The sequence below is a fragment of the Calidris pugnax genome, unplaced genomic scaffold (genome assembly GCF_001431845.1).
Source record: "Calidris pugnax isolate Ruff unplaced genomic scaffold, ASM143184v1 scaffold429, whole genome shotgun sequence".
NCBI classification, from domain to species: domain Eukaryota; kingdom Metazoa; phylum Chordata; class Aves; order Charadriiformes; family Scolopacidae; genus Calidris; species Calidris pugnax.
Genome location: NW_015091306.1, coordinates 205,940 through 219,373, shown reverse-complemented (window position 1 = coordinate 219,373; position 13,434 = coordinate 205,940). Strand labels below are relative to the sequence as shown.

The 13,434-nt window shown below is 45.7% G+C and overlaps 1 protein-coding gene across 9 annotated transcripts in view; it reads right to left on the bottom strand.

Moving 5' to 3' along the window:
- Positions 1–13,434, bottom strand: part of GPATCH8 (G-patch domain containing 8) — a 72,543-nt gene that overhangs the window by 47,047 nt on the left and 12,062 nt on the right. For 4 of the 9 annotated variants that reach the window (XM_014960870.1, XM_014960871.1, XM_014960879.1 and 1 more), the window contains 2 exons: positions 2,730–2,797; positions 2,243–2,329 (listed from right to left, as the gene is read on the bottom strand). In XM_014960870.1, the coding sequence (XP_014816356.1) occupies positions 2,243–2,329; positions 2,730–2,756 (114 nt within the window). In that variant the 5' untranslated portion in view covers positions 2,757–2,797. Of the gene's footprint in view, positions 1–2,242; positions 2,330–2,729; positions 2,798–4,881; positions 6,312–13,434 lie in introns of those variants that run through there. The other 5 variants (XM_014960873.1, XM_014960874.1, XM_014960878.1 and 2 more) reach the window with 3 other exon arrangements.

Below are 13,434 nucleotides of genomic sequence, written 5' to 3'. Positions count from 1 at the left end.
CAAAGAGTGGTCGGGCATTGGAACAGGCTGCCCAGGGAGGGGGTGGAGTCCCCATCCCTGGCTGTGTTTAAGGGCCGTTTAGATGCAGTGCTGAGGGACATGGTGTAGGGGAGGACTTTGTAGAGTAGGGGAGATGGTTGGACTCGATGATCCCAAGGGTCTCTTCCAACCTCAATGATTCTATGATTCTACCACCAACCTAACTGTGATAAAACCCATCACTAACCCATGGCTCTAAGCACTATGTCAACCATCTTCTAAATCCCTCCAGGGATGGTGCCTCAACCCCTTCCCTGGGCAGCCCATTCCAAGGCTTAATAACACTTTCAGTGGTAAAATTTTTCCTAAATATCCCATCTGAACCTCCCCTGGGAAACATCTTCAAGGAGAACGTGCACCTGGACATAGGGGAACTGCTCGGCACGGGCTGCACAAGCCCATTTAGGAGCACGTTTGTACTTTAAAGCGTACCAGAAAAGATCATTAACTGCCTTCAGCACCAAACTAATAATTAGCTTTAAAAGTAATTACAATGGTTTTATTTTTAAACGAACAAAAATACCATCAAGTCACTCACCAAGCAAGTCAAGGTCTCAACTTAGGGGAAAAAAAATAAAAAAGAAAATCAGGAAAGGAGGCTGTCAATTTTTGCAGCCCTATAACCCATCTGCAGTATGAACTGTGGGATCGGTGAAATGGAATTTTAGATTGGCCATGGTTAGGTTTCATTTTAATGGAATTGAAACTACTTTTCAGTTATTCCTCAAAGAATTAGAATTTATGCAAAACTGGCATTTTATTCTAATGTCTAGGGCTCTTCTTCAGCCCCGGTACTTCCCAAATCTCAGGACAATTAAACACACAGACTTTTCCTACGGCTTGAGGTACTTCAGAGGCTGGGAAGGAAGAGTGGATTAAAGGACTAGAAAGACTGTGTCTCCACCGTGACAGCTAATCCAAGCATGCTCCAACACACCACGCTCAATGCCAACACGATGCCCCCTTTTATCATTAAAAAGATTATAAAACATCTTTGGCTTACGAAAAAAAAAAACCCCAGAGGTTTTGTAAACCCTATGGAAATACAGAACATATATATATATATGTATATCCCCCTGTATTCGGCACTGGTGGGGCCCCACCTCGAGTCCTGTGTCCAGTTTTGAGCTCCCTGCCACAAAAAAGACATTGAGGTGCTGGAGCGGGTCCAGAGAAGGGCAACAAAGATGGTGAGGGGTCTGGAGCACAAGTCTTGTGAGGAGAGGCTGAGGGAGCTGGGGGTGTTCAGCCTGGAGAAGAGGAGGCTGAGGGGAGACCTTATTGCTCTCTACAACTCCCTGAAAGGAGGGTGTAGAGAGGCGGGGGTCGGTCTCTTCTCCCAAGTCACAGGCGACAGGACAAGAGGAAATGGCCTCAAGTTGCCCCAGGGGAGGTTCAGGCTGGATATTAGGAAAATTTTTTTCACTGAAAGGGTTCTCAGCCATTGGAATGGGCTGCCCAGGGAGGGGGTTGAGGCCCCATCCCTGGAGGGGTTCAAAAGCCGGGTTGATGTAGTGCTGGGAGGGATGGTTTAGTGATGATGCTCCTTGTTTGTTGTGTGGGTGTCTATTTTTGTCAGTTAGGTTGATGGTTGGACAAGATGATCTTTAAGGTCCCTTCCAACCTAGAAGATTCTGTGATTTTATTTTTTTTTTTAATACTACCTGAAAAATTCTTCCAAAGAGATCCAGCCCATGGATTTCTCAGAACTGGAGCCACACCCTACCTTTCCAAAGAGAGTAGGATTTATGGAACAATCTCATAATGCACTGCTGACTGCAGGCTTGGCAACAACAGAGCATCTACTCTGTCTGATAACTGCCCCTTGACATTTGCACCCGCAGATTTTTGAGCTGACAACGTGGCAGGTTCACTAGAAAAATTTGGCAGCCTCCAGTGGAGGGAAGGAAACGTCCTGCTTACCCTGGGGAGCTGTTCCTTCCAGAGGAGGAGCACAGCACGCAGAGAAAGCCCTGCTGCTCTCCCGCGGCTCTTACGCAGCCAAATAAACACTGAGGGTCATTCCAGGAAGCAAAGAACCAGTTTGTTAAAATATAAATAGGCTGAATGACAATAGAAACCAAAAATACACAATTCCTACTCCTGTCACCGCAGCCTAAGGAGAAGAGCTCTGTCCTATCAGAGCAAATCCTCTCCCATCCAGCCCCAGAGAATTTTGACGTTAATGCCCCCGTTTCAGTACCTTGTATTTCTGCCTCAGCTCCTCGGTGTCTTCTTTCTCCACCTCCAGTACACGCCTCCGCTCAGTGGCATCTTCGGCGTAGTCCAGCTTTTTTTATTAAAAAAAAAAAAAGAGAGATGCAATTTTTCCCATAAATACTTTGCCCTACTGATAATGTGTAACTTAAAAACCAGCTGAGGTTTGAAACAGAATATTGGGACGTTGTACTTCACCCTCCCTGGTTTGTCATCCCCCAGCGTAACCCACATGCAATGCGGTTCTGAGATGGGGGCTCCCAGCAGCAGCCTCAGTTTTTCAGAAGTGAAAACCCAAAACCCAGGAATTTTGGATAGAACCCAGACCTCATAACTCAGGCACCCATGGCTACGCAGAGTATGTATTTTGGAGAAGTGGTGATTGAAGAGCATGTTTTTCTTTACCTTTGATGCACAAATTCTCACTTTTAAGTGGAAATGGGAAGGGGTGAGGGGGTGTGGGGGGAGCTCACCTCCATTTCCATGCGCCCCATGCCCATGACATCGTACTTGACGACGATAGGGATGGGATCTGTCCTCCCTGCAAGAGGAACACACACAGAGGGGGGTCAGTGCCCGCGCCGTGGCCACCGCTCGCTTTACACATTGGGTTTGGGTGGTTAGAGATCTTGCCTTGGAGTGCAGAGACCAGAAAGCTACAGTGAACCAAACACGAGCCATTCTCACAGCTTACAGCAAACCTACCCCCCGGCTCCAAACCGGCTGCGCTTCAATGCACCCCGAGCACCTAAAAAAATGTTGTTTTTTTTGAACATTAACTGGTCACGTCAAGTATTCTGGTGGTTAATGTTCAACCAGGACAAGTCCCAGGGCAGGGCTCTACCAGGACTTGAGGAATGAACCTTCCCCTCAACGCTTCCACAGCATCCTCTGAGCAAGTAAAAACACATTAAACACATTTTACTGCCCTATCACATTAATAATGACTGAGGACTTTCCCATAAGAGACGTGGAAGGCTCCCTCCCTCCCTCCCACCCACTTTTGGCCCTTCCAGGAGCGAGGGAAGCTGAGGGAGAAGCCTGGCCCCGACGCCAAAGCGCCTCCATCCCAAGCGAGGGGCCCGGTCCAGGCACCCGCTTCCCCAGCTCCCCCAGAGATGCTCCCCCACTCTCACCTGTAAGCTGTGAAAAGGACTAGTTGCGAAGAAAATTGACTTTGAACTAATCAAACTATGCTGGAGATTTTTATTTTTTTTTTTAATATTTTTTTGTTTTTAAAAACATATCTTTAATCCACTCATAACCAGCCAAACAAAGCAAAATGGGGCAGACAAGCACTTTACTACCACAGCTTTTTTTTTTTTTGGTTTGTTTTAAATTATTATTATTATTTTTGTATTTTTACATCACAACTGGCGCTGTTCGTTGTGATGTAAGCCCACTGAAAAAAAAAGTACTTACCTTACCCGGTGCATACCTTGAGTAAAAAAACAGAAGGTTTTACTTCCCTTATTATTGCTCTTGGGTTTGGTGTAAACAACTGGTTTGTTATACACACATACACAGATATTATACCTTTGGGCTCAAAGATCGACAGGTTTTAATCATGCCAAAAATTGCCATCCACATGCGCAAAAAAGGTTATATAAAAGTCTTTCAAACTGCCTCGGAACAACCTGTACAGGCATCAGCTTCTCCCTGCTGCAATATCAGCCTTCTCCAACTCCAGAGTCCTCCAAAGGAACCTGCTCTGGCCAGACATAATATGTTTTTTTTTTTTCTTTTAGAAACAAATTAATTAAATTAATTATTTTCTGGTTAATTTATACACCTGTACATTCGACAGGCGTGTATCCACCAAGTCCAAATATCTTTGGTGCACTGGTCCCAAATGGTGTTTTGCATGGAGCCTTCGTCGGGGTCTTCGAAGCGCTCCGCGTTTGAAGGTGTTTCTCTTACGCCCAATGGTATAATAAAGTAAGCAGTGACTGCAATTTTTAGCAAAAGGACCAAATTAAAGACAGGTTATAAAAATGACTTCCTAAGTGCAATATCACTTTCATAACGTCTCAGCCAGGGATTTACTGGTAAGTGGTGAACCCAAATGGAATGGTTGGCAGCGAGTGCCAACAATTTATTTAATTTATTATTTTTAAGCTTTTTTCTTTTTGTTTTGATTTTTTTTTAATTTTTGTTTGTTTGTTTCTCCAGCAATCAAGATCTTTCAATGCAGCCTCATTGCCCTGGTAAACCCCTGCATACATCAATGCATCAGTACTTTTGCCTTCTAAGGCAGTCAAAGTTTTTGGGTTTGGTTTTTGGTTGGTTTTTTTTATTTATTTATTTCAAAATCTATTTGGAAATTGCAGTAGCAAGTGCTAGTGCCCATTGTGTTGGGGGAAAAAAAAAAATAATCAAGTTTGGACAGTATTAGAAATTTACGTTTAAACTGATTTTTTTGGCAGTTCTAACACAAACAGAAACATCCCTTCTTAGCAATACCCTTTAATGAACAAGGATCAGACAAGTGTGCATAAAGAAAGGAAAGGAAAGGAAAATGAAAGACCAAGCAGAAGGATGATGGCTACAACAGAGAAAGTAAAGCCTAACATATTGGTGCACTGATGACAAAAGGAGTAATTCAGTCTGAAAATAAAAAATTACCACTGCTAAGTTTACCATCACCACAACAAGTCCAGGATCATAACGCTGTAAAAAAGAAACACCATTTGTTAGGCAGAAACCATCAGGGGCAGAAAATAGGCCGTTTGTAGTAGGCAGGTAGGATGGGTTAAAAAAAAAAAAAAATAATCAAAATGATAAAATAATAGTAATAGGAGGCTTCTTCCTCACCCCTCCACCCCATCACCAGGCTTTGCCCTGTGGAACCAGGGAGTGGGCAGGCTTTGAGCTGTTGTTATTGGGTGTCGAGCAGAGGTTTGGGTGCTGGGAGCTGTCGAGCTCCTGGTGACGGTCCCATTTAAGAGAGGCACCAAGGGACAGTTAAGCAGGCGGTTTAAAAAGGAAACAAACCAATATTTTGGGGTCAAATGGAGCTCTGTTTTCAGGTAAGAGGAGAACATTCAATGCGGAAAGCAATGCCTTTGTTTTAAGCTTAACCACCATTTCATGACAAAGGAAATACCCCGGCAGTGGCCAGTGGGGACATCCAGGTGACAAGGGCCACTGGGGACATCCAGGTGACAAGGGCCACGTCCAGGGGCAGGTAACACAGCTGGGGACAGCAGGGCCACCGTCCCCACCACCGACCCCTCGCTCTGTGTCCCCAGAGAGCCACGGGCTCGGTGTTGCCAAAGGGCCACTGGTCACCCCGCTGAGTGCCAAGAGGCTGGGCTGGGAGCTGGAGACCAGCCCAAGGGGAAAATAGGACTTTTTAAAGTGAAGCTCTCTAAGTTCTCCTTTTTAAAGAACTTCCCAAGAAAATTGATTCCAGAGCTACCGTGCATGACAAGGGGATTTTACCATGGAAACGTGGTTCTCGGCCGTTGTGGGGCTCCCAGGTTTAGGGCTCCTGCTAACCCTTTTGGGCACGGCGACACACTTCGAAGGGAAAAACCGAGATTTCAAGAAAAAAAAAAAAAAAAGCAACAATTGCCACGCTTCATGCCACTGTGCAGGGTTGCAAGCGCTGCCACACCGACAACTAACACCCCCCAACGATACATCATGCAGAACACACACAGCTGTGTCCGTGTCCCATCCCCCTAACACCCCAGAAAATGTTATTTTCTTCCATTCTATTTTCACAAACTCCTTCCTTTAGAGACTGGACACATCACACAGGCTGCAACCCCCAACGCAGAGAGGGCTGGTGTATAAAATGCTTCCACACGAGGGAAAAAAGCTCTTATTTTCTCATCCTCACAGAGGGTAAAGCATAAACTTCCAACGGGATGAGAAAACCAAACAGCTTACTCTGGAGTTGTACCTTAGAAAATCTAATCACATCAAGTAAATTAAATTAGTAATTATTTCCTTAACTCAGAAATGAAATGCCATTTCAAAACTGACCAGATGTACTCGCTTTGTTCCCCTCTTCCCAAAGAAACAGGGAAACCTTTGCGTGAAAAAACCCCTCACTCCCTAAATCCTCCCCCCTGCCCAGAGCCCCCCCAGCCACAGGGAGGAATTCTCCAAATTCACTCATTTTTAACTGCACAAAGTTATTGGGTCTAAGCAAATACTTTGCCAGCAGTGCTTTAAATTAATCAATCAAATTAAATTAATCAAAAGAGTGAATCCTTTTATTTTGGAGCTTTAGCCCCCGTGGGGTGGGGGGGCCGTGTCCCACCGAGCTCCGGCTCCGGGCACGGCGGGTGGATGCTGCCCTGCTCTTGGGAACAGGCCATGGCACCAGATGGACCCACCATCTGAGCCCGTCTCCAAACCCTGGCATTGTCAACACTGCACACATTTTCTATTTTTTTTTTTATTTTTTTTTTTTAAACAGTCAAAACAGAAAACAATTTTCATCGAGAATGTGTAGATTCAGAAGTCCCTCCCTCCAGTAATATCATGCTCTACCATAGATACAAGAAGATTCTGATGGTCTGTTTAAAGAGAGAGGGAAAAAAATGGGATGCTCCCATTGAAAAAAAGAAGATATACCCCCAAAATTATGCACTAACATAATTCACTCAAATATATCTCCATGTATCACTAATGCAGAGCACATAGGCACCACAGAGGTAATAGAACAGCCTTAATCCTGCTCACTGTGTTGACTACTTAATAGAAATTCCTCCCAGGTGCAAGCTTTGTGGGATATAATCCCAGAGGAGTGACTGGTATCACACTCTTCATCGGAAAATTTCATGAACTGAGCATCTCGGGAGGACACAAACCACGGGACATGAGCTGGTTGAGCACAGAGGATTTTTTCCTTATTTGCTATCTTTATACTACAACCCAACCCAAAACCACGGGTAAGGGATAACCTTCCAGGAGGTTTTAATTGCTCGTGGGAAGGGCTGACTGCAGAGGTTGGAGCCACGGCCATGCCAAGGCAGCAGCGGGGAGTTCCCCGACCTGGGTTTGCTGGGGTGGGTGAGGGTCGGTTTGGGGGGTCCCTGAGCCACAAATCAGGTGTGGGCACCCACGGGGCATCATCCACAGCCCAACAGCCCTCACGCTGACAGCTCAGACTCCTCACTCAGTATCAAATGGGGAGAGGGGAGGAAATCCACTGTTTTTCCTGAGGAACAAGCCCTGGCAGGCTCTGCTGCTCCTCTCTGGAGAGAAGTGACACTACATCATCCAGCTCATCCGACTGCTGCAAGAAGCCAACAAGCAAACAAGGGCAAGCTTTCATCCCAGTATCCTTTGGGAATTAGATTCACGAGCTCATCCTGTTTATGGCCAATTTCGGGAAGGGCTCACAAACAATCAAGAGACTGAAACGTCTGTCACCGCCAGTGACAAGCGTCAAGTCCCAGTGAGGAGAAACTGTTTTCCAAATACACAAAAACTGCACCTTGAGCTTACTCCTTGCTAAGCAGGAGTGAAGTGACAAGCCAAAGACAAGCTTCAAACGCCCCAAATCAAATGGAAAACTTCAAAGAGGAGCTCAAAACTCTTTAGTTTTTTAGATTAGCCCGTTGATTACCCCGACGCATACACCCTATGAAACACTATATCCTCTATTGGCTCATTAATCTCAATAACCGCTGTAATCATGCTAATATTTATCATCTGAGAAGCCTTCACATCAAAACACAAAGTTCTACAACCAGAACTAACTGCCACTAACATTCAATGAATCCATGGCTGCCCCCCTCCATACCATACATTCGAAGAACAAGCCTTTGTCCAAGTCCAAGAAAGGAAGGAATCGAACCCTCACATGCTGGTTTCAAGCCAACCGCATCAAACCACTTACGCTTCTTTCTTATGAGATGTTAGTAAACCAATTACATAGTCTTGTCAAGCCTAAATCACAGGTGAAAACCCTGCACATCTCACATGGCCAACCACTCACAATTCGGCTTCCAAGACGCCTCATCCCCTATCACAGAGGAACTTGTTGAATTACACAAGCCAAGGGCGACACGTGCAGAAAACCAAGCAGAGCTCCCTGAAATTCTGCACAAGTGCAGATGGCAGAGTCTGAGCCAAAAACCATCCCTCACCCCAATGATGACCAATGATGATCAAACAACATGGAAGATGACAGAGCAAGAGCATAAACCTTGGTTGATCTAGACTAGAAATCAGAGATGAATCACTGTCTGTCTTCAATCTCTGTGGGTGGAAAGAGCTGATTTAAGGCTCTGCTGCGAGGTGGGGGCAGGTTGTGCACGGCCAGGACCCTTCACTTCCCACCCACCCACCTCTCAGTGAAATAAAACTGCTTCTACATTATACCAACACAAAGGGCAATAAAGCCCCACACTAAGCCAAGAGAAGGACATCTCTGTCACCAGAAGTGTGTGTCACTGAAAGGACAATGACTTCATTGACTACACACCCTCAAGTAACCCATCAACTTATCGCCCGGCATCGAAGGAAGGATCTCACCCATTCAAAAGGGGACAAGAGGTTCCCCAACAGGGACATTGAGCAAACCCTCTGTGGTTTTGGGGGTTTCCACGGGGCAACGAAGATCGGTGTGACGATAACAGGCTTCCCAAGCCACATCACCCAGGTTTTTCAAAGCTAAACTTCACATGGAAACATCACTCTGAAAATTATTGTGAAGATTTCTGTTGCAAACACAAGTGTGGAAACGTCAGTCTCTGCCAGAATTCAGGTTTCCATGAGGCCGTGTTAAGACACAAGATAAGCTTGTGTTCCCATCTATTCCTTGGGTCAGGCTGCCACATCATTCCCCACTTAATGAATCAACGCACTGTTTAACAATTTTATCTTTCTCTTCCATATTTTCTTGTATTTATTACAAAGCTTCAGAACCCAGAAAGAAATCTAACATTCCTCATTTCCTGGTGGTGTTTTTTCTCGGATGCTCATTGTTCCGTGTTCCCAAAGCCTCACAAACATCCACTCTGTGTCTGCCTTTGTGAGATCAGAGGATTTCACAAATGGAAAAATACATTCATAAAGGAGCTGCGAGCCGTTTGGCCAACTGGTGACAGAGCCAGGATTCAAGACCTCTGGAATTCAAACCCTGAGCTTATTTCTCCAGCCGCAGCTGCCGAGCCGTCGCAGTTGTGACCCATCCCAGTTGCTCGAGTGGTCAAAGCTCAGCTCATCACTCCCCACACATCTAACGAAGCCAGCACCCTGAAAACATAGTGTGCATCACCCGTGGCCACCTGACAGGGGGCTTGGACTTCCCAAGCTTCATCTCAGAAATGAGAATTATCCCAGAGAAGGGTATTTCCTGCCTAAGCCACAGGACCAGCTCTCACCCGCGGGCTCTCCCCCTCCAACAGTCCCTTCAGACCCTTCCCATCTTTCATTCTGCTCAGCCTTTATTCCAAGAGGGAAAACAAGAGCTTGTCTGAACAGATTTAGGGAAGAACGTGCCAAATAAGAACCGCATCGTAGTATAACTGAAGGGGGGGGGGAGTGATGACTATATTTATCATCCCAGAATTTGCAAGTCAGAGCAGAAATCCACTTGTGCTTTTTTTTGTTTTAAATTGAAAACCATGTGATAAAAATACAGTTAGATGGAAAAACTAGCAATTCTAGCATTTTCTAACAAATCTGATACACCTGACTGTGCTACCTTGTTAGATAATTTATACGTTCATGAAAGGATAAAAATAAAATCAAAGTTCTATTAGGCCCACTTGTAACTGCTCCTGTCTATGTGCCACCAGGAGTTTGCAGCACACCCTGATCAACAGGAACAGCACCCTCTCGGCAATTTGTAAAGGGTTTATTGTTTTTAGCCCAAGTGGAAGAGAACAAGCTGCAGGAGGGGGTTCACAGCTCTACACAGCTCTGCCTCCTCCACGGCAGCACGACATGAGCACTGCAGGGAGCCTCAACCAGCCCTTCAGGAGAGTCACGCTGAAACGATGCCAAAACTTTGTTAAAAACATAAGCAGCCAAAAAGGAAGCCATTACTAAATAGGAATCAGGGGACAGAAGGCATTTCTTTTGGATCAAAGGCTGCAGGTAAACCTTCTGATACTTCATTTATCTGCCCCCAAAGGGACCTCCCTTTTCTAGGGAGCCACCTGCTGCTTTTATTCTCCGAAAAATCAAGATAACCCAAGTGCTGGCACAAAAGAGCACCCTGCAAAGCCTTGCCAAGCACCTTGAAGCTGAACTTCATTTCACATCGAGTAACATTTTCATCACAGGAATAATCAAGCAACAGAAGAGCTGTGTTAGTTCCCTACAGAGGGAGGGAACCGAGGAGCAACCTTCTAGGAAGTTTCAAGGCTCAATTCCAGTTCGACACAAAACCCTCCTATTTACTGAAGCTCTTTGGTTCAACAACATAAATACTTAAGAGTAACTGTGCCGTGACAAAAACATAAGTTATCTGTTGCCATAGCAAAATACGAGCTTCTGATTCACCTCTCAGAGATACCACAAAGACCAGGATAATCCCAAGTCTTGGGAATACTGCGTGAACACGAGTTAAATCACTGCTTTTCAATGTATCAAATTAATTACACGCTCCCCTCTGTGTGTGAAGGGAGATAGCTGGAGGTATGGGGGAACAACTGCTGTCTGTACAGCTGCTGGAGCAAGTTTTAAGGTGTCAAGGCTACAATGAGACACACTTTGTTATGAGAGGACTTTAAAAAGGCAATTTTTAGAAAAGGGTGTTGAATAATGACAGTTGTTACCCAGTACCTGCTCAGGGGGCGACCAGGTAGGTATGTGCTCTAGCCCTGCCCACCAAAGCTGGGCAATCCTTCCTGAGGGTCCCTTCCAAACGACCAGAAAACATCAGACAAACCTTCCCAACTGACCATTTCACGCTCCCCAAACCAACTCTCTCTGCAGGAAACCATCCCCTGGGGGCTGCCCCCTCTCTGGGGGCCAGGAATCGGCTCAGCAATACCAGACAGGGGCATTAACTACCCTTAAAGACTACTGGGTCCACCCTGGCCAGCTCCATCAGATATTTCCACACACACACACTCGCTGTGGTCCTGACCTCATCCCAGAGAACCACAGGATTCTTTGGCTGTGACTCCTCAAATGAGCTAGATAATTTGGCCCTCTTGAACAGATTAGAACATCAGTCTGAAATGCCAGGTCATTGCACGGCGTGTCCTACACGTCATCCTCCTTCTGAGCTCATCAAATAAAATCACATATTCCCCTGATTCCTGGCAAAGCCAGAAATCCTTTGTCTTTCCTAAGGATAATGTTCACCTGCTCTGTTCAGTTGTCCCCAATTTAATTAAATGAGATTAAACTCCTGGTGTTTGTCTTGCACCTCTACCTCTAGAGAACTGTTACCTCAGCCTAAACACACAAGGACCAATCCAGAAAGCAGAAGTTTTCAGCACAGAAATATTATTTTTAAACAAGACTAGTCAAAAAATTGAAAACACAGGGGAAGTGTGAAGAGCTTATAAAAATATTTTCAAACGTATGATTAAAATTATACCACTTCTGCATGTCAATCTCTCAACGCTTTTCATAATAGTATTTTAACTTAACATGAAATACTTATTCCAAGAGAAATCATTAGTATTTGAATTTAAGATTTCACTCAGCCCTCTCCTTCCCCTTCTGACTTGTGGAACTCCTCCGATTTATTATTCAGAATCCTTGGTCTCATTTAGCACAAGACTTCACACGAAGGTCAACCAGTGCTTTTAACCACATTTTTTCCTAGTTTTATTTTTTCACTCGACCACAGAATTCTAGATCATCAACTATACGTGTTCCTTGAGTCAAAAAATTGAAAACACAGGGGAAGTGTGAAGAGCTTATAAAAATATTTTCAAACGTATGATTAAAATTATACCACTTCTGCATGTCAATCTCTCAACGCTTTTCATAATAGTATTTTAACTTAACATGAAATACTTATTCCAAGAGAAATCATTAGTATTTGAATTTAAGATTTCACTCAGCCCTCTCCTTCCCCTTCTGACTTGTGGAACTCCTCCGATTTATTATTCAGAATCCTTGGTCTCATTTAGCACAAGACTTCACATGAAGGTCAACCAGTGCTTTTAACCACATCTTTTCCTAGCTTTATTTTTTCACTTGACCACAGAATTCTAGATCATCAACTATATGTGTGTCCTGTCGTCCCTCCTCAAATCTGGCCAAGTATCCAAATGTAAATGTCCAACCAGCCCCAGGGGAGGCCCTGACTCTCTGCCCTCAGGACATGGTGACACCACGCTCTTGCCCCAAACCCAGACTGTTCAGTCCTCTGCTGTTTGCTCCATCACATCGGTGCCTGCGACACCCCCCGGCTCGGGGTCCCTCGGGGCTGTGCGGGCGCTTTGGCTTCTTTCAAAAATCTCCACGTTTCCACAGGGGTGATGTGCAGAGCCACACGGGGCACCCAAAAGAGAAAACAGACCCAATCACACACACAGCAAATGCCATGCCAAAGCAGAAGCCCAAGAGGTGACCACCACAACCACGTCCTGAGCTTTGGCACCAACAAGGGACACGAGAGGACTGCGGGAGCGCCATGCGTTAGCCAGAGGACCTCAAATGAAGCCATGTTAGAGGAAGCAAGAAGCATTAACCACCAACACCGTCCTGTCCCAGGAGTGAAGAGCACCTCAGTCCAAGGAATTAATACACATTCACGGAGTTCAGGGAACTCATTACCTCTTGACAGTGCTCCACGGCACAGAAATGCTTCTCTCTCTAAGGAGCTCGCTGTAGGGGCAGGAAAGTCCAATTACAGGCTCCCAGGACTTTGGACTGAAGGTGTGGGAACACCAGTGAGTCACCCAGAAGAACTCTGTTCCAGACACCTCTGGAGGTGTCTACAGAACCTGCCCAGGCACCGAGTCCTGTGCCCACATTCAGCCTGGAGAAGAGGAGGCTCCGGGGAGACCTAATAGCAGCCTTCCAGTACCTGAAGGGAGCCTACAGGAAGGCTGGGGAGAGCCTGTTTAGAAAGGCCTGCAGTGACAGGACGAGGGGCAATGGCTTCAAGCTGGGGGGGAACAGATTTAGACTGGAGATGAGGAGAGGGTTCTTCACTGGGAGGGTGGTGGAGCACTGGAACAGGTTGCCCAGGGAGGTGGTTGAGGCCCCATCCCTGGAGATATTCAAGGAGAGGCTCGA